Source organism: Merops nubicus, unplaced genomic scaffold (assembly GCF_000691845.1).
Source record: "Merops nubicus isolate BGI_N331 unplaced genomic scaffold, ASM69184v1 scaffold1549, whole genome shotgun sequence".
Lineage (NCBI taxonomy): Eukaryota > Metazoa > Chordata > Aves > Coraciiformes > Meropidae > Merops > Merops nubicus.
Genome location: NW_008632801.1, coordinates 1 through 24,501, shown reverse-complemented (window position 1 = coordinate 24,501; position 24,501 = coordinate 1). Strand labels below are relative to the sequence as shown.

The 24,501-nt window shown below is 36.5% G+C and overlaps 1 protein-coding gene across 1 annotated transcript; it reads right to left on the bottom strand.

The window, feature by feature from the left end:
* On the bottom strand, positions 1-23,178 carry LCORL (ligand dependent nuclear receptor corepressor-like). The gene is made up of 5 exons (XM_008947996.1): positions 23,089-23,178; positions 22,705-22,834; positions 13,325-13,579; positions 3,627-3,717; positions 1-2,202 (listed from the first exon to the last, which is right to left on the bottom strand). The coding sequence occupies exons 1-5, from the start codon at positions 23,134-23,136 to the stop codon at positions 1,170-1,172; spliced, it is 1,557 nt and encodes a 518-aa protein (XP_008946244.1). The 5' UTR covers positions 23,137-23,178; the 3' UTR covers positions 1-1,169.
* Between the last annotated feature and the right edge of the window lie 1,323 nt (positions 23,179-24,501).

The window sequence follows — 24,501 nt, the reverse complement described above, 5'->3', positions numbered from 1 at the left end:
ATATTATTGAAAGTTCAAAACAGCTTCACTGTTTAAATATTTGTATTTCTATCAAGACCCTGAACTGCAAATTTGGTTATTAGCAAAATGATAATGTATCTTGGTATTCATTTTGATAAACTGAAAATGTTTTGAAATGTCACAGCAGCAAATACATTAGAGTTACAGTGAGGTTTTTCAATAGGAGTGTGACACAATCCTTAAATAAATTTTAAGTAGTCATAACATCAACTAACCAGCACATTTAAACAAAAAAACCCCGAACAAACCCAAATAATTCTCAAGCTCATTCTGTGCACATTATGAACATGCTCTAACTTGCATTCCAACTTTCTTTTTAAACCTTACAAGTTACCTTATTTGTCAAACTAAAAAGAAAATTTATGTTAAAGTTTAAATTATTTTATGCTCTTAGTATTCCATCTTATTTCATATTTAATAGTTCTATAACTACAGTAATTTCTCAGGTTTCATAAGTGTACACTTTGTAAACACCAAATTCTTTCTAAACCAACAACAAAATTTTCTTAAAATGATAAAAAAAAATGCAGTTTATGCCTGCTAAACACACATTTTTAGTAATGAAATGTTTTTCTTACTTGTATTGGATACTTAAGTAACAATGAACTTATTTTCTTTCACAGAATGTACTATACCCTACTAATACTTCACAAATCCACTTCCCTGTAAGGAACTAGCTTTTTTAAAAAATCCCTTGTTTTGTATAATCTGAGTTACTCACAATTTATTGCAAGTATTCTGTGAAGTATAAAAGTCTGCTAATAACCATTGGTTGTGTATTTCCATAATAAGATGGATTATTGAATGGGTAGAGTGGTTCTTCACCAATTAAAAATTATGCTTCACATGACAAATACTTGTTTTCCCAAAACATCTTTATGCTATTGACTACTAAATAAAACCTGAATCTTTTCACCTATTTATACAAGGATTATATTAAATACACACTATCAGAATTAAGTGAGCAACTCTATAATTCTGTCCACAGTGAAAACCCTGAATAAAACTATTTTTCCAAAGGCATGTATGTGGTTTTTGAACTGTATAATTTCACGTCTTCTGTCAGAGTGAGCATATGTATTTCTCACACAGTGTGTGTATACAGACATACATACACACACACACAAAACAATTTGCTAACAATTACTCTACACAGGCTTGCTACTGTTTTTGCAGCTGCCAGTCCCTGAATCTGTCATATTAAATAAACCAGTGTCTGGTAATCGGAGTTTCTTCTTCGGCGGAGTCTTCAACGTTCCAGATCTTTCTTTTACTTTATATTCTAAAGTGCTGTGAGGTACCCCATAAATTCCTTGTGCTTTGGAAACACTCATTTTCCCACTCATTACCATTGCAATTGCTTCTTCCATTATTTCATGATCATACTGCCGATAGCGGCCACGTTTTTTTCTTGGTTGCTTATTATCTTTACGATCCAAACTATCTTCTGTATTTTCTGAGGTTCCATCTACTGTCCCATTCTTAGCATTAAGACACAAAGGAGAGAGGTCCCCATGCAGAAAGTAGGAGTCAACACTTGAGTGAGTTACGGGTCCAGAACATTCAATTTTGTTCTGTTTAGGGAGTATATTTTTCAATTTTTGAAGAGCTGATCCTTCTAAGACTGAGGAGGTTTTAGAAACGTGGTACATAACATCCAGAAGACCAGCAGTATCAGACTGTGGTTTGGACACAGAACTTATTCTTAGCTGAGGAATTTTTAATTGTACAGTAGGACTTGAAGTTTCATATGGTAGATTTTCACTTTTTTCTTTAAATTGAGTGACCATTCTCTGTAGAGTTAACTGGTGGAGGTAACTGGAAGCTGTTGGGAATTTTAATTCTGAGGTTTCAAGTAGACTGAGTTTACTTTTTTCTGTGCGCTCTGCTTGAGCTCTTGCCCACAAGGCTACTTTTTGTAGGACTGCACAAGTTTCTTTACTGTCTTTAAATGAATAACTATCATTGAAATCTCGAGTTTTGTTTTTAAAAGGTGCAGGCTTTCCTGCTGGTAAGGCTTCTAAGTGGAGAAGTAAAGTTTTTTGAGGTATGCCATAAAGTATGCCTGCTTTATTTATGTCCAGTGCTCCAGACTGAATGTCTTTCAAAGCTTTTGAGAGCAAACCATCTGCAAACTCAGCACTTCTTTCCACATAGTCCTCTCTGTGTCTGTGTAGTCTCCTGGATGGATGGAATGAAACGATGGTAAACTGATGTATGAGAGACTCTCACACAGCTATGGAAGGGAAGGGTCCACTCCTTTATTATACTCCTTGCTTCGGTAACATCACTGCTTCTGATACTTTTAAGCCTTTGAGATGTGGTAGTTAAATGATTATCCTAGCAAAATGTTACAGTTCTGGTAGGACAATGTGTCAGAAAATCATACGCTGGCTTCTACAGCAGCCCTTCCAAGAACTTTATAGCCTAGCTCAGTATTTGGTATTATTGTCATGTGCTTGCTATATTCCCTTGGTCACATGCGTGCAGAGCAACACTGTTATAATTTTAATTATACAATTAACATTCCGTTAAATACCCAAATCCTGAAGGAGTTTTTGTTAGTAGAAACGTGACGTTACCGCTAAACAAGTAATAAAAGAGTCAACCCCCTCATAGAAAATTTGCATCAATAAGTACATAAACTACGCACAAACGTCCCAGACTTACACAAAACTAGGCTCTCTACAACAATAAGATAAAGTGCTGTAGTTAACAATCAAATCCATTTTGGCAAAATAAAACACAGTTCTAAAAAAATTCTAGCCTCTAGTTACAGCTCTCTAGTTACAAAGTCATATTCTTTTTAAAACTTCTTCATATCAGCAAATTAATAAAATGCATTTTCACATAATTCAACAAATACTACTATTGTAGTCCTATTTGTAGTAAGTTATTTGGTAAGACGTACAGGTGACAAAAAGGGTCCTGCTATGGCTAGTGGATGGGAGGATGCTAAGATCATAACAAAATCCAACAAAACAATGTGTTTCACTAGTTTTGTGGTAGCTTTCAGCAGATGCAATAATGTTTTTCTTGCTGAAAAAGGAATTTTAACCATTTGCCACCACACACCATAGTCAGAACCATGATGTAAGTGTAAGTATGATGATTAAGAGCTCTCTCGCGCACACGCTTGCTCGCTCTCTCTCTCTTATTAAGGAGTATTATAGGTAATAATCATTTAACTTGTTCATGTTAGTTGAAGAATAGTTGAAGTCTAAATATTAATGTGGTCATTTTCATCCAAAAATTGAAGTTTCCTAAAATCTGTAAGAATATTTACATTTTCTTCTACTATCCTGTTGCTTTTAAAGTGTTATATGATCAGTTTTCAGTTCATTTTTAGTAACATGAACTAAAGTTTGGTGATTGTTCTGATAACTTTTCTTTAAACAGAAAAAAAAACGGAAAAAGACAAATGAAACGTGATATATACATAGACACACACGTATGAGTGACAAGAATTCTTCTGAAAGCAAAATAGGAACCACATGTGTGTGTCAGTATATACAAATATGTTATGAACATAAAACCTAGCTTCAGAGAAGAGAAACCTGGATTGTCTTTCACATGAGCTCAAGAGAGTCCTAAACATTGCTTACCCAGACACCGAGTTTTCAGAACACAACGGATCATATTTTGGTTCTTCCAACCTTGCGCTTTTCTTTGTAGAGAGATCTAGCACTCCATCCCCTGCAAAGAACGAGTAGTGATGATAGTTGTTGTTCAAGGATGATTTCAGAAATTTTGGCAGCAAATGTTTGTACCTATGACACAATTTTTAAGCAGTTGTTTTAGCTTGTGGAATTTCTGACATCTTATTCCTTTAACAATATCAGGTCTCAACAAATGGTTTTATATTTGATTTGTAACATTTTTAAATTAAGAAAAAAATTTTAAAAGTCAACCCATCCAAAATAATAAAACTTAAAAGAATCAGTCTTAAACAGAAACATGTGACTGCTTTTCTAAAAGTCATTTATGCGTATATACTGCGCTGTTTACTTCCAAGTCAACCAATGCAATGCACTTGATATTATTAATATATTAATATTTGCTTCCTGTAAACAAACAAGCCTAATGTTAGAGTTAAAACTGACATAATGAAATCATAGGCTTACAGGATAGTTCAGGCTACCAGAGACCTTGGAAGGTCTCTATGACCAACCTCCTGCTCAGAGCAGGGTCAGCTATGAGACCAGACCCAGTTACTGGATGAGAAAGTAGAACCCCAATAACTGTGGAGAAAGCTCAAGTCCATTATAATTTTAAGCCTATGAGACCTATGTTGTTAAAGGTCCAGCAGTCTGTTTATGACATTCTTCCTGCTGCTCCCACATAGATGTAATTACGAAACTAGAGAAATGCAAAGACCCAAATTAGAGTAAGAGTCTGCTCTGTTACGTCACTGGGAAATGTTACATCCAAGATATGTAGTTGGCTGTTGAAGTCCATAAAGTATTGAAATAGAAAATATCGGTTTTTAAATTAGAATTCAAACCCATTGAAAATTAAAGAAGATAATTAGCACCTGAAATACTCTTTCTAGTTTAAGTTGATGTGGTTTGGTTTTTTTTTTTAATTATTTATTTTTTTAAAAAAAATTAAATCACACAAGTTTATAGATATATCTTCTAAATACATTTAAGTTCATACCTTTCTTCCTTGGCTCTCTGTTTCAAACTTGGGCTGTTTTGTGTGCCTGAGCTCTGTGAATTCAATTTTGGGTTTCAACATGTAGCTCAACATTCAATTCTACAAGCAACCTTATGCTAGCCCTTTTTACATTAGTATAATTTTCACATTAATGTGCATTATTTCTAAAACATCTATCCACTGGAAACATTTTCCCACAGACTCAGATGCAGATATGAAGCATGGGCCGAATAATCCCAATGGCAACACTTGAATAAGAAAACAGAAAACTTGTCAGGGTAACTCTCTTTTATGCCAATCCTAAAAAGAAATATTTTTATGTAATAATCAAATTCAGCTATTTGTTTTGGACTGTTTTTTAAACTTTTTGACTGTTTTTCCCCAATTATTTTGTATTAGTTGAAGAAAAATAAGGAAACAGTAGCATCAGAAGTTAGTGTAAGGGGAAAAAATATTTATAAAAATGCCACTTGTCAAAGATGCTCCTTTTCTCCTGAATACATTCCTGTCAAAATCTTCCTTAGCCCTAAGAAAGTTAAAGGAAGTACTAAGTTAATTAACCTTTCTGATGCAGTGATATTCCAGACGGAAAACCAAATTAAAACCACTACATAAATATTCTACAGGGACTATTTGGTTTGCCCAGCTAGAAGTATTCTGAATACCTAAGCTCGCCATGCCAAGTCCTGTGCAACAGACAGATTGCATCTATTGTGCTCTGTCAGTCACACAAAAGTACATCTCCCCTTGTTAAGTGTTTGTGTGATGCCCTTCACAACAGTTTCTCCATCTTCAGTTGATATTCATAGGTATTATGATAAAAAAGTTCAAAAGAGATCACTGGACAGAGTCACTGGAGAGAAAACTAGTTCAAAGTTCACACCTCATAAAATTATGAGGAGAGCTAATCCATCTCTCCCTGTTCAATCAACAAAAAAATTGGAGCTAATTAGATTTTTTAGGAACATTCCCCACCCCTCCCAACAAAGAAAACCCAAAGACTCTGACAAGATTCCATAATGAAATCTAACCAAAATAATTTTGTCAATCTTTCAGAATTAGTTTTGACAACACAAGGCCATCAGTAAGTTGAAAAATAACTAAAAAGCATACAGTACTGAGAATGCAGACTCCTGAAATCAAATATTAGATACATTTTGGGTATTCTAAAGTGTAAGCATAACTGAAGAGTCATTTCAGGTTCAAGACAGTTGGTTCCTCCAACACAGCAAAGGTATACATTAAGTATATAACGCCTCCCTGAGGCCAGTGCTTTATGGGAAGTTGATCCTCCATAAAAAGAATGAAAGGGAACAATGCAAGAAATTTGATATACGTACAAAATAGTAGCTAAAGTTACCACACACCAGGCTTTTATTCAGTAGCTTCACTGAAATTTAAAACACTCTCAACAACAACAACAAAAACTCACCACCAAACCAAACAACATAACCCTTCCCTCCCCAAAATGGATGCAGAAAGGGTTGGTAAGTAAAAAAGATTCATTAAAAATACACAGTAGCTCCTAACTTGGTAGATCTTGCTACTCTGTAGTAGTATCAACTATCATAATGAAGGAGCAACTACAATTAATTCGTAGGAAAGTGAGATCATTTGCTATAAAGCTTTAAGACAATTAAATGCTACCTAACAAAATGTATGCATACGTACACAGCAGAGTTCACTTTGGTTCATTATGTATAAGACCAAAAGATTTGCAAAGATGTATCCTACAGGTGGACAATGAACCTTGAAAACTTGTTCCTTGCAAGGTAAGAATATTTTTTTCCTAAACTGAGCCAGAGCTTTCTATTATTTCTATCTAATCACTCAAAATGAGAAATTAGGCAATTCTGGATGGGAACTGAATACCATCGGGAGCAGAAAAACCACTCTGGAAGGGTGGTTTCAATGAAAGACATGGAATACTTCCACTCTTTAGCTGAAGCCATGACTACTAAGATGACAGTCTGCATAAACAATACTATGTAACACTGGATAATATAGGGAAAAAAAAATACTAGAAGTTTTTCAGGTCTGCTGCTCATGGTCTTCTAATGAAATTATTCCTATGGAAATTAAGTGATTGTGTTCTTCAAAGAAATGGCTCAACTTCTGGCCTTCTGCTTCTCAACACCAGATCATCAGTTACAGCAATACCAAACTATAACTGTGTTCAAAGGTCATCTTCAAAATAATCAGGACCACAATCACTTGTAACTCCTCCAGACTAGTGATGTTAGAGAAACAGAGGGGGCAGAGCAAGTAACATAAATTGCATGGGTCACCCTTGAGTTCCTACAACTGGTGCTTCTGTACTGATTCTAGCAAACTACTTTGTTGCCTTTTCTCTGTGGTTTTCACGAAACCTCTCACTAGCTATTATGAACTGCCTTACTAAGTCAGAAAACCTACTCAACCCACTCCTTCGTCTCCAGGCCTGGAAAAACCTCCACTTCTAGCACAGGAGAGCACATCAGCCTGGCCACTATCTGCAGCTCATTCCTTTCCTGCTCTCCCAGCAGCTGCTAACATTGGATTAGGGATCTCAGAGATACATCCCCACCTACTCTAGCTTTAGTTTCTGGCCTTGGTTCTATTAGCTGGAAAATGATCTAAAATCTCTTGTCACAGCAGCTCCTGATGTCCACAAACTGCTGTGCAAAAGCTGCCCCTTATATCTTTTTCCCTTCTAAGAAGTTTCAGTGAGTCCTGCCTAGTTCTAATATTGTGAGATTTAGTAAATAATTCTCCTTTTACCTTATCCATCACACCACTGTAAACCTCAATGAGGTTTTTCACAGTAACAAAAATAACACTGTCTTACCTTCAGTACCTTTCCTGATGATGCCTTGCCTTTTGCTGGCTATTTTCTGTGCTGCTGCACACAGAAACTTTTCAGAGAACTGTCAGTAAGAACACCAAAGCCTTTTATGAACTCTTAACTACTGCTCCAGCTAGTCCCTTTTTGCTGACCTGATGTGCTATTTTGTAAAATGAAATACTGCCAGATTAAAAGTATATGGCTTTATATTGCGTGTCCATGGCAAGGTCTTGGCAGCATCTGTGAGGACTGTCCAAGGGCTGCCCTGTGCTGGACACAGATGGTTCTTGCTGCTTCCAAGAGACCCCAGAGCAGCCATTTGGGCAGAACCTCTGGGAAAACATAATTAAGAAAGGGTAAAAGGTGTAACAGATAAAAAAGGAATAAAAAGAATGAGAGAAAAGCAGAGGGAAGCCAAATGCCAGAGAGCCCACAGGCTGTGGACAACTCACACCCATCCCCCTTGCAGCACAGGGGGAGTGGTGGTCACAAGGGCATCAGGAATGAAGTTAAGACTGGAAAAGGAGGGAGGAAAGGTAGTGTTGTAATGTGTCTTTTTGTTTCCACTACCTGAATTAATAATTATTTTAATAAGCAATAATTTAGGTTAATTTTCCCCAAGCAAAGTCTGTTTTGCCCATGATAGCAATCATAAGCAATGAAAATGTCCTTATCTGAACTCATGATCTCTCCTTCCAACTCTTCTCATTTTCTCCCCTTTGCCACTGAGAGGGAAGCCAGCAAGGATATGACAAGGAGCTTGGCTGTTAGCCACTATAGCAGCCAAGGAAGAAATAAACACCTATTCCCTTCAAGAATATACCTTTTTAGGCTGACCTTTTAATGCAGAATTATTAAACCATTTCTTGAATGTATTTACAGCTCATACAATTTACTGTTGAGAACATAGCATGTGTACCTTCAAAAAGCACAGTATTTTCCTATACCTATAAGAACAGTATATTAAGAAAATAAAAAGGTTATTTTCAGTACTGTTCAGAATTCTTTCAATAGCCCCAAACACAGCAATCAAGAGGCCACACAAGTTGTGATCCCATTTGCCATACTAACTACATCATGGACTTGCAGGAAGTGTGAAACCCCTTGCTTTTCAAAAATTAAGAACTGTTCCCAAATTCTGGTCCATTATTCATGAATCTTTATCTTGCTATAAATATTGGTGAAATTACGTATGTATTGTTAAACTGGACAATAAAATGCTATTTTAAACCAGAATTTTTGACTTGGATTATCTTATTTTTTCCTACTTACTACTTTCCAGTAATAGCCAACAACAATGACAAAGCTAAAGGACAGCTGTAAAAAGGTCATGCAGCAAAATGTCACAGATTGGAAGACACAGAAAGGTGGCCAGCAATCGATGATGTATCAATGAAACAAGGAAATCCATACTAACTTCCTTGCATTTTTCTTTTATATTTACACACCATCATTGTTCTGAGAAGGAACACTGCAACAAGAGTAAGCCTGAAGCGTAGCTAAACTAGCACTTATTTGTACAGCTTATACCTGTCTCTCAAGTCACTTTGCTTAGTGGACTGAGAGTGATCAACTCTCCCCTATCTACCAAGGGAAAGTTGTCTGAGGCTGGGAACACTCCCCTGAGCCCAGCGTCATGACTGCACAAGGAAATAAATTGCTGCAGGATATTCCAAGGCTGCTTCTCACTCAATATTTTATTCTGCAAGGATGCTGCTTTCTCATTGGCTTAGTTTGGAGGACAAGTAATATTGCCAAAATACTCAATACCACCTTAATTTTTGTTAGACACAGAGCATGCAAACAAATTTTCTTTTGCTATCCACTTTTTCCAAGGCTTAGACAGTCTTGGAGATATATGGATTAGCAAAAAGAACAAGATACAGTATTTCTGGAGACAGTTGCTTCTAATTGAAAGTGACACAATTGCCAGTGACCAGTAAGGTTCACAGGAGCTCAAGCACCCTGCTAAGTTATCACACTTCCACCTGTAGAAGAAAGCAGAGCATACTTTGGAACACTGCTCTCAGCCAGGCACCAGGCTGCACACACCTGATGGCAGTGCCTTAATACTCAGTATTGAATCATTCAGTACCAGGGGTGCAATGAGTTGAGCTTGGCCAGTAGCTGGGGTCCTACCCAGCCCCCCCCTCACTCCCCCTCCTCAATAGGGGGTGCAAAGAAATAAGATGAAAAAGGTAATCAAGCTAAATAGAGATCAAGGTAAAGGGAGATCACTTACCACTTACAATCACAGGCAAAACAGATTTTGGGAAAATTTATAGCAAATTAAAATCGATTCGGTTGATGAGAGAGACAAAATTTAAAGCATTTCCCCACCCCACCTTTTTCCAGGCTCAACTTCACTCCCAACTCTACTTCTCTCCCCCATCCCCAGGTGGCACAGGCAGGACTGGGAATGGGGGTTATAGTCAGTACAACTCCTTTCTACAACTCCTCCTTCCTCACAACTTCCCCCTGCTCCATTGTGGGTTCTCCACAGGCCACAATTCCTTCAGGAAATACCCAGCTGCCCCAGTGTGGGGTCTTCCACAGGTTGTAACGTGAATACGTGCTCCAGAGTGGTCTCTTCCATGAGCTATAGGGCAATATCTGCTCCACCATGATCTCTTCCATATGCGGCAAGGAAATACTTGCTCTGGTGCTTGGAGCACCTCCTCTCACCCTTGTTTGACTTTGCTGTTACTCAGTCCTCTGCCTGTTAAGTGTTTTTGCTCTTTTTTAGATGTGTTTTCACAAAAGCACCACAGACCTCACTGACGTGCTCCATTTGGGCCTGCTGTGGGTCTGTTGCAGAGCTGACTGCCTAGCACAGGGCTGCCCCTCACCTTTTCTCACAGGTACCACCCCTGCAGCCCTCCCCAACTAACAAAACCTTGCCATGTAAGCCCAACACGCAAAGGTGCCAGGTCTGGAAGCACAAGACCTGAATATTTTGGGAGTACTTCAGAGATATCCCACAGATCATGGACTAAAACAAGAAGCTTCCTTAAATGAAGATAATAGCATCCAGGTATCTTTAGTGGCAGAATCTTTTTTCAGTATGGAGCTAGCACTTAGCTTAGGTCTGTTTTTGTCTGCAAAATATGCTTCTAGTGATCTGAAAAATAAATCTTCCTCTTTCCTCTCAAGTCTAAGAATCACTACCATAGTAAAGGAACAAGACTGTTTTATTACTAAGGTAATTAATTTTAAAAGACAACTACTGCATATACAAAGCACCTGCCTAAACAGAAAAAGAACCCAAAGTATTTATATTTGGGTCATTATCTGCATCACAGGATTTGAATTAAAAAGATCTCAAATTTGAGGCTCCATCAGAGCAATGTACAAATTTGAGCTTCCTACTGTGTTACTGTCACTTCATTTGGAAATTGTTAACAGCAAAAAACAAACAGAAAATAAGAGTTGCATGACAATTAAAACATTACCAAGACAGGAACCATATACAGCTTTCACAAGTCTCCAGACTGAAGTATACTGTTAGACACCAAATAATGTATTTTTAAAAATCCAATTAAAAAAAAGTCACAATTCTCTACTGTAGGTGTGTAACACTTCAATATATTGAAGGTTTCTTCAGAAAAAGGACAGAAGTGAGGGGTAGATACAATAATAATACATACTACCTGACAACAGCTAATTGAAATAACTTTTCATGGATCACTGCACCTTGAACACAATGCAAACAAAAAGATCAGGCTGATTTTTTCCATCTTCACCTTATTTGTTTCTGTTGCTACCACTACAGGGGAAAGCTAAGATAGTTCAAAATTCATATGTTCATGGCAAACAGGAAGTGCAGTACAACTTCCCTGGTCGATAAGATGGCTTGAAACCTCTCTCCAGCTACAGCTGTTTTTTCAATACTCTCATTTCAAGAGCTTTAAAACTTCACAGCAAGACTAGTATCTTCAGCATCTGCAAAGCACTCCAGCAAACATTGCAGCCTGAGAATCTACAATATCTCACCCAGTTTATTATGTAAGACTTGTATACTCTGTATGCTGAACAACTAATTCTAGCCTCAGATGTTCTGCTGAATGTATACAACTCTACACTTGCCATTTAGTCTCATTATAAGAAAAATTCAAATGAAAAAGGCAAACCCTCAATCTCTCGGTACTTTAAGTTATTCCTTGGACAAAAGATCAAAGGGTTTCCAAATAGATGAGGGTGGCAGCAGAACTTTCTTCCTGTCCCTGCCCCGTTCACCCTCTGCCTTCCCTTTATTCAGGAAGATTCATCCAGGCTTCACAAGGACCAGAAACAGCATTTGGGGACTTTGCTCCCTCACGGACATTTTAAACTAGTTATTCTTTATAACCATCTGTTGAAGTAAGCAATAGGTTACAGTGCTGATATCAACAAAGTACTTTTTATTACCCTTGTAAAAGAAACATGCTCCCACTTGGCAAATTATAAATCTCTAAATATGCCAAAGCACAACAGGTACTTTCTCAAGATTTAATCTGCACAACGTATTTATTAAACCCAGGCATGAAGTGGTTTCTGTGACCACACAGAATAAAAGTTATTCTTAATTATTTCTTAATGCTTCCTCTGTCAAAGAGTGCTTAAAACGTCATCTAAAATAAGAATGTTTAGCAAGGTAAATCCATGTCAGAGTTCCCTCCCCACCAAAGGATGTGTCAGCTAATTGAAGACTGCGTTAAACACACCCGTAAGAAAAATCTGCTTTCATTCTGACCAACATATATTTATTTAAAAACGTAATTCTACCACGCTGCCTTCTTTTAACTTTTTTAACATGGTACAGGACATACAGGTAAGCATCTCCCTTTATTCTGGAGTATTATTGGACTAACATGGACACTCATCTGTAAAAGACAAAAGTTGCTTTGCTGCCCCTGTTGTTTGCACATGATAGTCACAACCCTTCCTGAAAACTGCTTCTAATCCAAATGAAGTTCAAAGTCCAAAACACTCCTGTAATTATACTATTATCAGTTTTGGATAGCAATATTCCCTGAGGCAAGAAAAATATTTCCTTTTTGTGAATAACAGTGAGATAGACTTTAGCTTTCTTTTTATACTTTTACACTGAAGAAAGTTGTACTGCTCTATAATTAAGTAATGAAACAGAAATTTCTTCCCAGATTTATCTTGTCTCTCCATCATTCTAACCAGTCTGAATTTTAAGAACCAAAGTGTTCACGGGCTGACACAGAATGCCCTTTGCTCTCTGAAATGCCAGTATCTTTCCCTCTTTTCTCAGAAAAAAAAAAACAAAACCAAAAACAACCACACAACAAAAGAGCTGTTTTTTAAAAAAAAAATTGAACCATTGTCACTGGTGACAGCCACAGGTGAGTTGACTTAGATTCAGTATTCCAAAGCTGAAAAATTCCAATGCCACAATATGAAAAAGACTGAACTTTTTGGTTGTTTGTGGTTTTTTTGTATGGGGGTATTTTGTTTGTTTGTGGGTTTGCTTTAGGTGTCTCAGAAGTTTTGGTTTTTTTTTTTTGTTTTTTTGTTTTTTTGTTTTTTTTTTTTTTTTAAATTCTTTTTAACAGTTTTCTTACTTTTGTGGATTTTAAGGGCAAATTATGAGTTTTAAATGTTAAGCTGATGCAATAACAATTTTCCTTCAACCGTATTTTAATTGTGTTAGGACTTCCTCCCCTCCCTCCCTCCCTCCTTCTCCCGCAACAGATTACTACTTTGCCAAGACAAAAGATACAGGTATTTGACCCAGACTCATTTAAGGGAATAGGACATAAAACAAGGTAAGAAATGACATCAAAACACAGGTAAGCAGAGAGAGAAATTTACCTTGCTGAGTGTTCTGTTCTTGAGTTCGATTCACAGTGAGGTCTAGAGGGCTATCCTGTTCTTCCTGAAGGGAATTTTCCGTTTGGTTCATTTGGATACTTTTACATATCAGACTTGGCTCAAACGATGAACCATTTCTGTTCTCTTGAATTTTGCTACTTTTTGAAATGTACTCAATTGCAAACTGACGGATCATTTTTTTCATTAATTCCTGAGCAACTAGGGGAATGTTAGGATCACAGTTCTGAGGAAGATCTAGGAATAAAAGAACAACAACACAGACAACAGATGTAATTAAAAACCAAAACTCTTCTTGAAATAAATACTGCCTATAGGCACAAGAAATGTAATGAGTATATGTGTAAAAATTATTAATTCAGTTCTCTACCAAGTTCTTCTTATAAGTATTCTTAACTGGAGGCCACTTGGAAGAATATGTTTAGCACAGATCGGTATTTTTTTATCTAATCAGGTAAGTGAAACTATGTGGGTAGATAAATAATGCAAGTATAGAGTCAGAATCTGTATTTGTTATTGGTAAACAAGTTGAATTTTCATTTGCTGACTGTTCATTTTCAGTTTTGAAAATAAAGTATTTTAAATAAAAGCAATGAAAGTTAAATAAAGCTATCAACTAATACCTAAAGAAGTTACTTTCAGAGAACAACTGTAACAAAAATAATTTTAATGTGCAGTTCTGTAGATCAGTCCTTTTCATAACATAGAACAGTTGGACTTTTGAGGAGCTAATCATAAAAAAAAGTAAAAAGATTTGTTTCATCTAGATTATGTACTTGATTACTAATACACTAGATTATAATCATGACTGTAGATTCAGGACTGCATGACAACACTGATGTGATGCTGCTTGAAATTCACCATATAAACTGTAGTAATACAAGCAATTCAATTGTAAAATAAAGTTGTGAATTTTTATTTTAAAATCCTAAAGGATTTTCAGGACATTTGCAGGACATTTTTAAAGTGTTCTGAAATGAAAACATTAGGGAAAAAAACTTTTATTCCTTATTTAAAACTGTATGTACCCTATATTTGTTTGTGTATGTAACTGTCCTGTGGAGAGAAGAGTTTCATTTTTAAAACAAAAAATAATAAAAGACTCAAACATGACATACCCATGACTTTATTTTAGTGTTATCTGTCAATGGGGAAAATGTTACACCTCTTATTAACAAGCATAGCAAAAACTACATTTTTGAACCACTGAAGAAAGAATCCACATAACTACAAGAGAAAGATCAACAAAATAAAGATATGTAACTTAATATAAAAATGTATTTCAGAAACTCACTTAAAGTGAGCTGTATTACTCAGAGCAATACTGCAGTGATGTCTGCAATACTGCATTTCAAAACACAAGCACAACTGTCCATACTCAAAGATCTATGTTCTTCCTTAAAGTGGCAGCAGGAACACTCATTTCACTATCTCACTCTTCCTTCTTTCCTTCAACTCTACACCCCAGCTCCCTCATTCCCACAAAAAAAATCCTTTTTTGTGTTTTAACATCCTTGAGATCATAGGTGGCAAGAGAAACAGACATCAAGAAGGGATAGGGATTTCAAGTCAGTGTGAACATGATACAGAAGAATTAGCTTTTACATCAGCCTCAATTGCCTGAAAGAAATTCCAAAGGACACTGTGGCAGTTACTGGGACACTTAAGTTAGCCTGAAACAGATAAGGCAGACCATAAATTCAGCTTTGTATTCATGAAAGTGGAGAAACTGAAAGTACCGGATCAGGCAGATGTGTATACAGAAAAAGAAAAAAAATTTCTAAAAATTTACTTTGGAAGATCCTGCAGCATATTTGCTCAAGCACTTTATGCCAATGAAGCTGTATCCATCTACTAGCAAGAGAATGACCACTAAGACAGATCAAAGAATGCTGCTCAAACTTTAGATGAATGTGTAGAAGATTTTTTTGGGTTTTGGTTAGTTTTGTTTCAGGTTTATTCCAAAGATATTCCATTTGGAAAACTAATTTTCACCAATGAAATATTGCAAGGAATTACAAATGCACACATATGTGATCTGCTGTCTAAAGTGTGAGAGGGCAGCTCAGCTGACTGTTCAGGTGCTTCTTGTCAATACCTTTTGGTTGGCTTTTCTGTAACGCTTTATGAAACATGGTGGAGCTGTAACATTTTCAAAGACTAGAGTACATGCTAGACATCCTGGCTTCAAGAGATCTTATCCAAGTCATGACAAAACAAGTCTGCTTGTGGTTGAAGTTCTGTCTTCTGACAATGTTCCAGCCAAATCTCTACGAAAATTTCTAAAATTGATAGACTTTTCTAGAGGAGACATATGAGGTGAAATTCTAAACGATGGATGGTATCTGCAAAAAAAAGTTCTCTTGCCATCATGTAACACCCAGGTACAGGTATTCTTTGTTTACTATTATTTCCTGATTCTTATATAAGGAATCACAACAAATGTTAAACTGAAATTTTTTTCCTAGAGACTCACTTATAAGGAAAGAAAAAAAAAAAAAAAAAAATCAGCAAAAGATATTGAATCAGTAAGACAATAAGCATAAAAATGCTAACATATATAAAAAAAAAAAAAATTAAAAAAAATCAAAAGAACCAGTAAAGTTAAGAGATGGAATTTAAAAACTGAATTATCTAGGAGTAAAAGGGTCTGCATGACAGGGGAATCCTAGCTTTAGCCAATGAAAACTACTGGTCAATAGCTTAAACCTCCCCCCACACAAAAAGGATCTGATAGCCAGTAATCAAGAAAAATTATACAAAACAACATATGAAAAACTTCATCAACACTGAATAGTCTACCGGGTGTCTGGTCTCAAACGACCCTGCTTACAGAGAAATTAGTTTGTTACATGCACCCAAGAAAAACTTCTTCAAAGATTTTTGGAGAGCAGATGATCAACCATGCAAATGGGAAAGATGGTTCTTTTACATCCTGGTATGATCTGTGCCTTTAAAACACAGAAGCTCATAGAGCACAGGCAATGCCTACCATTAGCTGGAAAATACAACAGCTTGGAATAAATTTGTGCTTCTTCATCACCATCCTCGGCATCAATTGTTGTAAAACTGCAAGACAAAACTCCTTCTGAATTGCCAAGTTTCTACTGCCTTTCTATCCCATTTTAGACACTTCACATTGCTAATATCCAAGCATGAATTGCTTTCAGACCCTTACAGGACAAGCCTGTTTTTCCATTAGGAGCAAAGTAATCTTTTGACTTTTCTCTTTTTCTCTTATTTTCTTAAGTTTTTTTTTCCTAATAATTTCCAAATACTCCCTCCTATTGAAGAATAAATGCAGCAAAATTACTCACATATTGAATTGCCATGGCAGTTTACAGATCTTAAGTTAATTTAGTCTACAAAGGTAATAACAGGGGCTAGGAGGGCATGGGGTGTGTGGGGGGTGTTATTTCAAAGCATACAATGCTTTGGAAGATGTGCTCCTGGGGTGCATCTGACCTTCTCTTGCTGCTAATGCATCTTCCATCTACAGGGCTAGACCACAGTTACTCTAATCTTATTAGCCATAAATGCAAATAGTGTCATTGTTACATCTTCAGTATTGACTGTTCTATTGCCAAAGTCATTACATCATAATTCATGCTGGAAGGACCTTGGGAGTTCTCTAGTAAAACTGCCTGCTCAAAGCAGGGTTGACTATGAGATCCAATCAGTTTTCTCTGGGTTTTATCCAGTCAGGTCTTGAATACTTCCATGGATGGAGACTGTACAACCTCTCTGGGTAGCCTGTTCCACTGCTTGCCTGTCCTCATTTTTCCTTACATAAAAAAGAGCCTCTCATCTCAATTTGTCTGTAATCTTCCTTTGCCCTGCTAGGCACAGCTGTAAAGAGTTTGACCATGTCTTCTCAGTAACCACCTCCTCTTCCTACTGGAAAGCTGTTCTTGATCCACTCCTATTAATGTTGCTTTGCTTCCTAATGGAAAATAAAGCTGTGGATGCTTAACTGGTATTATGATGAAGAAGTAATCTAGAGTATTTTGAAGTTAGAAATAAATTTCCCACAGGTCTCCAAATGATATAGAACAGAAATAGGAAAGATGTTATATATTCAAGAAAAAGAAGAATAATTTATATTGTTTCATATACTGTTATTTTTGTTTTACACACTGTAGATTTTTTAATTAAAATAGGCTTTTTAAGGGTAAGTGCAGCTTTTCTATAATGTTTTATCAATATAAGACTCCTGAACGATCAGAACAGGGTACATGCACTTGAAGTGCATTACATGAAGTCTAATTACTTACGTCAATTGAATGTAAGTCTGTATTATTATACAAGTATGCAATGAAAACATATAGAGAACCCTAATTTTAAATACACAGTGGTAAAGTTTCACTATACATGGGAAAATTGCATTTAAAGTTTTTATTACTACAATTTAATGTATTTTAGGGTAAGAAAAGTAATAGGTCTCTGAGCTTAGTATCACTAGCAAATATTTCTTAATTATTATCAGCAGATGGCACCAGATATGCTTTGTATGACAAAAAAAACCAAAAAAACCCAAACAACAACAACAAAAAAATTCTGACAGTCAGTAATCAAGAAAAATCATACAAAATGACACATGAAACTTCATCAATGCTGATGCTGAATAGTCTGCCAGGCATCTGATTTGAAATGACCCTGCTTATACAGAGAAATTAGTTTGTTGCACACACCCAAGAAAAACTTTTTCAAAGATTTTTGGAGAGCAGGCGATCAACAGCACAAATGGGAACACCAGACGCCCACCAAGCCACTCCATCACCCTCCCATTTTCCTCTCTCTCCTCAGCAGAGCAAAAGGGGAAAGGAAAATAAGATGAAGACAAAACCCTTGTGGGTAAAGACAAAGGCAGTTTAATGGAAAAGCAAAGGCAAGCAATGTCACGTGTGTGAACAAAGAAAAAAAAACCCAAAGGTTTATCCCCTACTTCCCACCAGCAGGCGATGTCTGGCCCCTTCCTGGCAAGCAGGGCTCCAAAATGTGTGGTGGTTGCTCTAGAGGACCAAGGAGTAGCCCCGCCCCACTTCCCTCCTCCTTTGCACTAGCTTTATAGTTGAGCAGATACCATATGGTATGGAATATCCCTTTGGTCAGTTTGGGTCAGCTCTTCTGGTTATGTCTTCCCCAAGCTCCTGCCCCCCATATTCCACTGGGAGGTGGGGGAAGGAATGCTAAGATCCTTGGTACTGTGTGAGCACTGCTCCATGGTAGTCACAACATGGGTGTTCTCAACACCCTTCTAACTTCCAACACAGAAGCACTGCACCAGGAAGGCTGCAATGGGAAAATCAGCTCAGCCAGCACCCGATACAGCGAATAGCAGAACTAAGAACACCTTGTCAGAGTGTTTCCCGCATTCACTCCAGCTCTTCCCTTTCCACGAAAAGGTACGTATCCTTCACAAAGGATATGTAGATTCCCTCATGTGGTTCTAGAAAACCACATTTTCTAGAACCCCATCTCAACAGCCACCAAACTGTCCCAGCAATGTTCTTAGCTCTAGCCTTAAACTTGTCCAGCTAATTGTCAGATCACCAGCAAATTAAAAACAGAATATAGCGATTTATTCTGAGCCATGTATTATGATTAGTTTAGTTAACTTGACTGACAGAACAGAACCAATAAGGGCCAAATTACCAAATTAGTTTTCCATTCTTGTAAATACTCAACACTTTTCCTCCTTCTACTCAGATGGCAATTTACGCTCTGCTATACATAATATGCATACAGTCTTATGTCTAAGCATTTTCTTAAACATAGTTGAAAGTGACCAAGAAATTCAAAATTCAGTGAAGACAGTAACATTGGCAGGCAGTCAGTCAACATAAAAGGTATGGTTTTACTGCCTCAAGAAAGCAGCTGAAATCCTGCTAAACATTCTTTCCTGATGAATTTGAGGAAGAGGGCTAGCAAAGGCGTCACACAATTTTACTGCACAAGCTGTGACAGTTCTTACAGAAAACTTTTCAGACTTTGAAGGACAGATCAGATTTCTTAAAATTATTAAAAAAAGAAGCTGTAGGCATGGGATCAAGTGCAGTGTACGTCTTAAAACTACACCTCAGAAAGTATCACTTTTTGTAGTCTGAGACTGTGTGCGCAATGTTACATTTTCATAGGTTTGTCAAGTTATAGATACAGTGTTCAAGAAGCATAGCCAGGTTGTGACATTTATCTCCAAGATACAACTAATCAAAGACTAAAAGAACTTGGAGAGTTAAATGCAGGCATATGGTATGGTGTAAGAAAGTCATAGTATGAATGGAAATTTTAGAATATAAGACAAATATCTAGAAACAAGGAAGAACTTCAAAAAGCTTGCCAGGAAATTATTTTGGTATGGAAAATATGGCATTGAAGATATTTGCCAGAGCTGCTCACAGAATCTAGAAAAAACCAAGTCAAGCTGACCATTTTCTCCCTCTAATTTTGTGCCGCAATTCCTTAATTTCTACAAAAGCTTTTCAGGTTTTTATCATCTTTTGGTAGATGATGGGATCATGTCATAAAGATAGAACCCAATTCAAAACTGTAAATATATTTAAACTACATATTTGTTTGTTTGTTTTTGTTTAAAGAGGTCACATTAATATTTCATGGAAAAAAGCTTCCAAGAACATACAGTGTGTATCACTAGAAACACAGAAAATTAATAATCCATGATCAAAAAGTCTGATCAAGCTCTAAGACAATTATGGTTGTGCTGTGTAACTATGACCACAGATGCCACATTCAACAATATTCATAGTAAAAAACAACCAAAATGTATTTTTCTAAACCACATCATGGTTTTCCCTCATAAGTGCTTCTTCGACAAAAGAAAATGGGTGTATTTTAATGTTATATAATTGAAAAGGTAACACAGTCTACTCTGGGTAAAGACAGATGCCATATTTAGGAAGAAGGCATCTTGGTTTCAGATATATCATTTAATGGAAACAATAACTGCTTGAGGACAAAAATTACTCTGTCTTTACTGAGGTATCTGCCAAAAATAAGACCTTCCTACAGACAGCTACCTACCAAACTGGTCTCTCACTAACACACAGTAAAGATAGATTCCTAAAAGAAATACTCCATTACTTATAGTCTCTCAAGAATTTACCCATCTTGGCAGTAATTCTATCATCCTCTTAAAAGGAAAGTGAATCATCTTTGCCTGAGATTCGACACACAGCCCTCATCTATGAATGCCTGAAGGTTGTATGCTGTAGGCAGTGATATAACAAGGCTGGATGTTTTGACATCTCCTAAACTAACTTCCCAGTGTAAAAAAAGTCCCAACAAACCAAAACCCAAAAACCAGTCCTCATATTAAAAAACTTGGCTATATAATCACTTGTTCTAAACTAAAAGGATGATTAGACCAATAAACGCAATTCTCAAATTTGCTTACTAGTCTTGGAAATTGTTCAGAGGACCTAAATGAAACTAATACTAGTTACAACAGTAAGAAACAGCATATAATCTTGAGGAGTTTGCAATCAAAACAAGCAAAACAAGCATTACTTTCATTTTAAAAACAGCCAACCAATAATTCTGCTTTTTACAATGAAAGTACGTGTGGTTTAGTACCAGGTATAAGAACTGTTAAAGAGTTACTTGAAATATTTTGATTCCTTTTTTCCTAACTTTGCAACTATCTCAAAAACCTACAAAAATTCAGAACACAGTCTTTGTATTTTCCTAGTAAAACTCTCCATCTTCCTCCTACAAAGCCAAGACAATTACTTAAATACCTCATAAATTGGTTTCACATGCTCTTTGCAGATATAAAAAACTTTTTCTCCTTTTCACTTCCCATAATTTGAACAACTCAAGAAACTTTGCTGAAACCTGAAGCAATATTCTTAGAAAACTTCAGCAAATAACCTCTTAACCAAGAATACACAAGTCCTTTTGAAAGCCACAGGAAAAAAAAAAAAAAAAAAAAAAATCAGGAAAGACTTTGGTTTTGCTTTTCAATAGCCAAAACTGTTTTAACCTAGCATTACTGATCAGGCAGATCATAAAAACCTAAGGAAGATGCTAAAAGCCAAATGCTCTTGTGAAAAACTTCACACAAGTCACTCACTCTGGTAAGGTGAAGTTGTGCTAAGTTTCACTCCTCTCACAACATTTTCTCTTGAAGAGTATCAAAAGACAGCATCTCCAGCAGAAGCACAGGCTAATGTTGAAAAACACTGCACAACAAGACCAAGTGAAGATCTGAGAAAGTACGAATTAGAAAGAATCAAAATACCTGCACAGGGAGACATCACACAACTGGGCCTGTGATGAAAATACAAGGATTAATGAAGTGGCAACTTCACTGAACACTTATTTCAAATGGAAAATAGTTGGTTCTGAAGAAAAACAAGGAACAAAAATGGACCCCAAACGCTGTTGCACTCTAATGTTCTTTAAAGTCCTAAGCAAAACTTAGGCTGAAGAGATAGGATCCAGAAAGATTCCACCCACCCCAGGTTCAAGGGCACAGTAATCTCTACCACAGCAAGGCAAATGGGAGATAATTAACTGGTTTTTTTTCTCCCATCTATCTATAGGAAAAGTATGTGTCTGACACTAATTCTTTGTTACTGCAAGAGAAGGCCATTATCCTAGTCATATTCAGCTATTTTGTCATCCAAGTACACCTACTAAACCCAAGAAAATCAGTGGAAGTTGTAGTTACAGAATAGAGCTGCATTCACATTTCCTTACAGAGAAATTTAAGGACAAAAAAGAATATTTCTGATGCTGCCAACAGTGACTAGCTAAGTAACTTACATGAACCATCTTGTCAGTCACTCATGTACTACTATAACTTGCTGAGTGCTCAAGAACAAGGCTAGTCGGAGAGTTAACAAGTTAACAAAATACTATATTTTGTCAAGGAGCTCTAACTTGGATGTATCTGAAGTAGCAGCTTTTGTGCAAGAAGATCCCAAATCTCTTTTTGTAATCTATAAGACATCCTCTCACCTAAAATGGTCTTCCTGCGAAAACTAGAAGTGAAATTTTAAGAGCAGAAAATGTTTCAAATTCCAGAGAATAGCTCCTGAAGCTGGCATGAAAACAAAGTAGCAGCTCGCAGTAAAAATACCAATAAGATATAATGAAGAGGGATTCAAGAGAATAACACACAATGCAGTAGGACTAACAGCAATGGCAAGCAGGAAGGGTAGTACTTCAGTTGGCAATTCAAGTACACAAAGATAAAAAAAAAAAACAAAGGAATAAAGAAGAGAAACAGCACTCAGTATATAAATAAAAACTACGTAAGAATCAAAATCAGTCCTAAATAATTTGACTCTTCCAGATTTGTGTCTCATTTCTTAATATGAAAGACATGGTTTTATTACCTTTCTTTCGAAAGAGTGCATTTAGATAGTTTTCTGCTTGGCATTCAATCTTATCAGTGTTGGACTGGCCCTGAGATGACAGTTCCTCTGTAGGCGTTGACTGTGAAGAACCGATAACTGATGCACGATCCTAGAAGACATATGAAGATTATAACAAGTTTCAGAATTTAGTCTGCTGGTAGTAATGACTACAGCTGAATGAAGTAATACAATTGAATAACTTGAATGAATTGAAGCTAAACCACCTCACTCCCTGTCACAGACAAACTCTCTTGAGTCAAAATACTGTATTAAACTATTTGCAAAATTAAATTATCTGATTCTTATTTTCATACCAAAAATTGGGTGTTGGGGAATCATGCTTGAGATCACGTTCATACTTACACTGACTGTTTCTTTGTGTAAATTACAAAAGGAACATTTTTCATCCATAGACCAGTCAGTTAGCTCTTCTGGCTCACAGTCTTAAAAGAAGAAAAAAAGCTAGATGTTTTAAACAAATAAAAAAGGATTTTGAGAACAAAAAGCATATCCTACAATTCTTTTAAATAAATTTTATCATATGTATTTATTGGTACAATATAGTCAGTAGTATTCAATTATTCAGGTATTTCCAAAGACTTGTCTTGCTTGCACAGCTTGAATTTCAAATAGCAGAGGGCATCTTTCTTAAACTGAAAGGTAAACTCACATATTTCAATTGATTACTTACAGTTATTAGAGGTATCTGAACACTGTAAATAAAGCTCTGAATTCCAGTCACCATTCCTTTTAACAAAAGCGTAAGAAATTGTAGTAAACCAAGATAGGAATGAGGATATGGACTCCCTGCCATTGGAGCTACATCTATTGTGCTTATAATATTTTAATTTGATACCATCGCTACAGGTAAACCAAAACCCTATACTCACTTGTAGCACTTGATTTATTTAGAAAACAAGTTAAAATAACTTGATAGGTTTTATCAGAAGATTGACTTTGGTCTTGAGAGAATACAGGACTTAGGCCACCCGTATCAAGTCCAGTCTTCTCTTGCCAGAGACACAGCATCTATTTTCTTTTAAAAAAGTTAGTAAGCTGCATTTCAAAAGTTAACAGTTTTTCACCACATACTCTTCCTGAACCATCAATTGCTTTAAAGCTTTTGTAAATCAACTGTGCTGATAATTAAAAATAAGCTTCTAATTTCTTGTTTAAATTTACTCAGGGCAAGTTATTCCAGTTGCTTTTGTGGCAACATTGTTCTCCATCCATGAACAGTAACTGTTCAGGTATTTAGCACCTTGAGGTATTTGCAGCAAGTATCATTATTCCCGTTTCACACTTCACTTGGCCAGGTTGTTCTAGTCTGCCCTATTTTCTCTCATGAGATTCAGCCCCATCCTCTTCTGCACCATTCTCACTTGAACACCTGTCTCCTGAACACAGCTGACCAAGACCTCAAGACACGGCCTCTCTTCTGCATTCACACCAGACTTCCTTAAGCTGTAGGAGAGTACTACAGCATCCTAGTTGTGTGTAAATCTATCACAGCTGCACCATTTTGGAAGCTGAATATGATCCTGATTAGCCACAACACCAAGGTCTCTCCATCCTATTCATTTCCAGTTCATGCACTTAAAACCTAAACAACTTTTTTTCCCCTCCCTTATTAATTGCTAAATATGCTCCCTCCTTTCCTCTGTACCACTAATTACACACTTCTCTTAGGGATGTTCTTAAGATAATCTGCTTTTAATAATACACTGTGGTAGGTTGATCTTGGATAGCTGATGTGTAAAGCGAGCCCTCATTCTT

Excerpts from the sequence above, each read along its gene's own strand:
- LCORL (XM_008947996.1), bottom strand. The coding sequence starts at position 23,136 with ATGGATGAAAAATGTTCCTTTTGTAATTTACACAAAGAAACAGTCAGT. Across the intron at positions 22,835-23,088 it reads TACACAAAGAAACAGTCAGT|GATCGTGCATCAGTTATCGG; the intron begins GTAAGTATGAAC and ends TATGTCTTCTAG. Across the intron at positions 2,203-3,626 it reads TCTGAAAACTCGGTGTCTGG|GAGACTACACAGACACAGAG; the intron begins GTAAGCAATGTT and ends CCATCCATCCAG.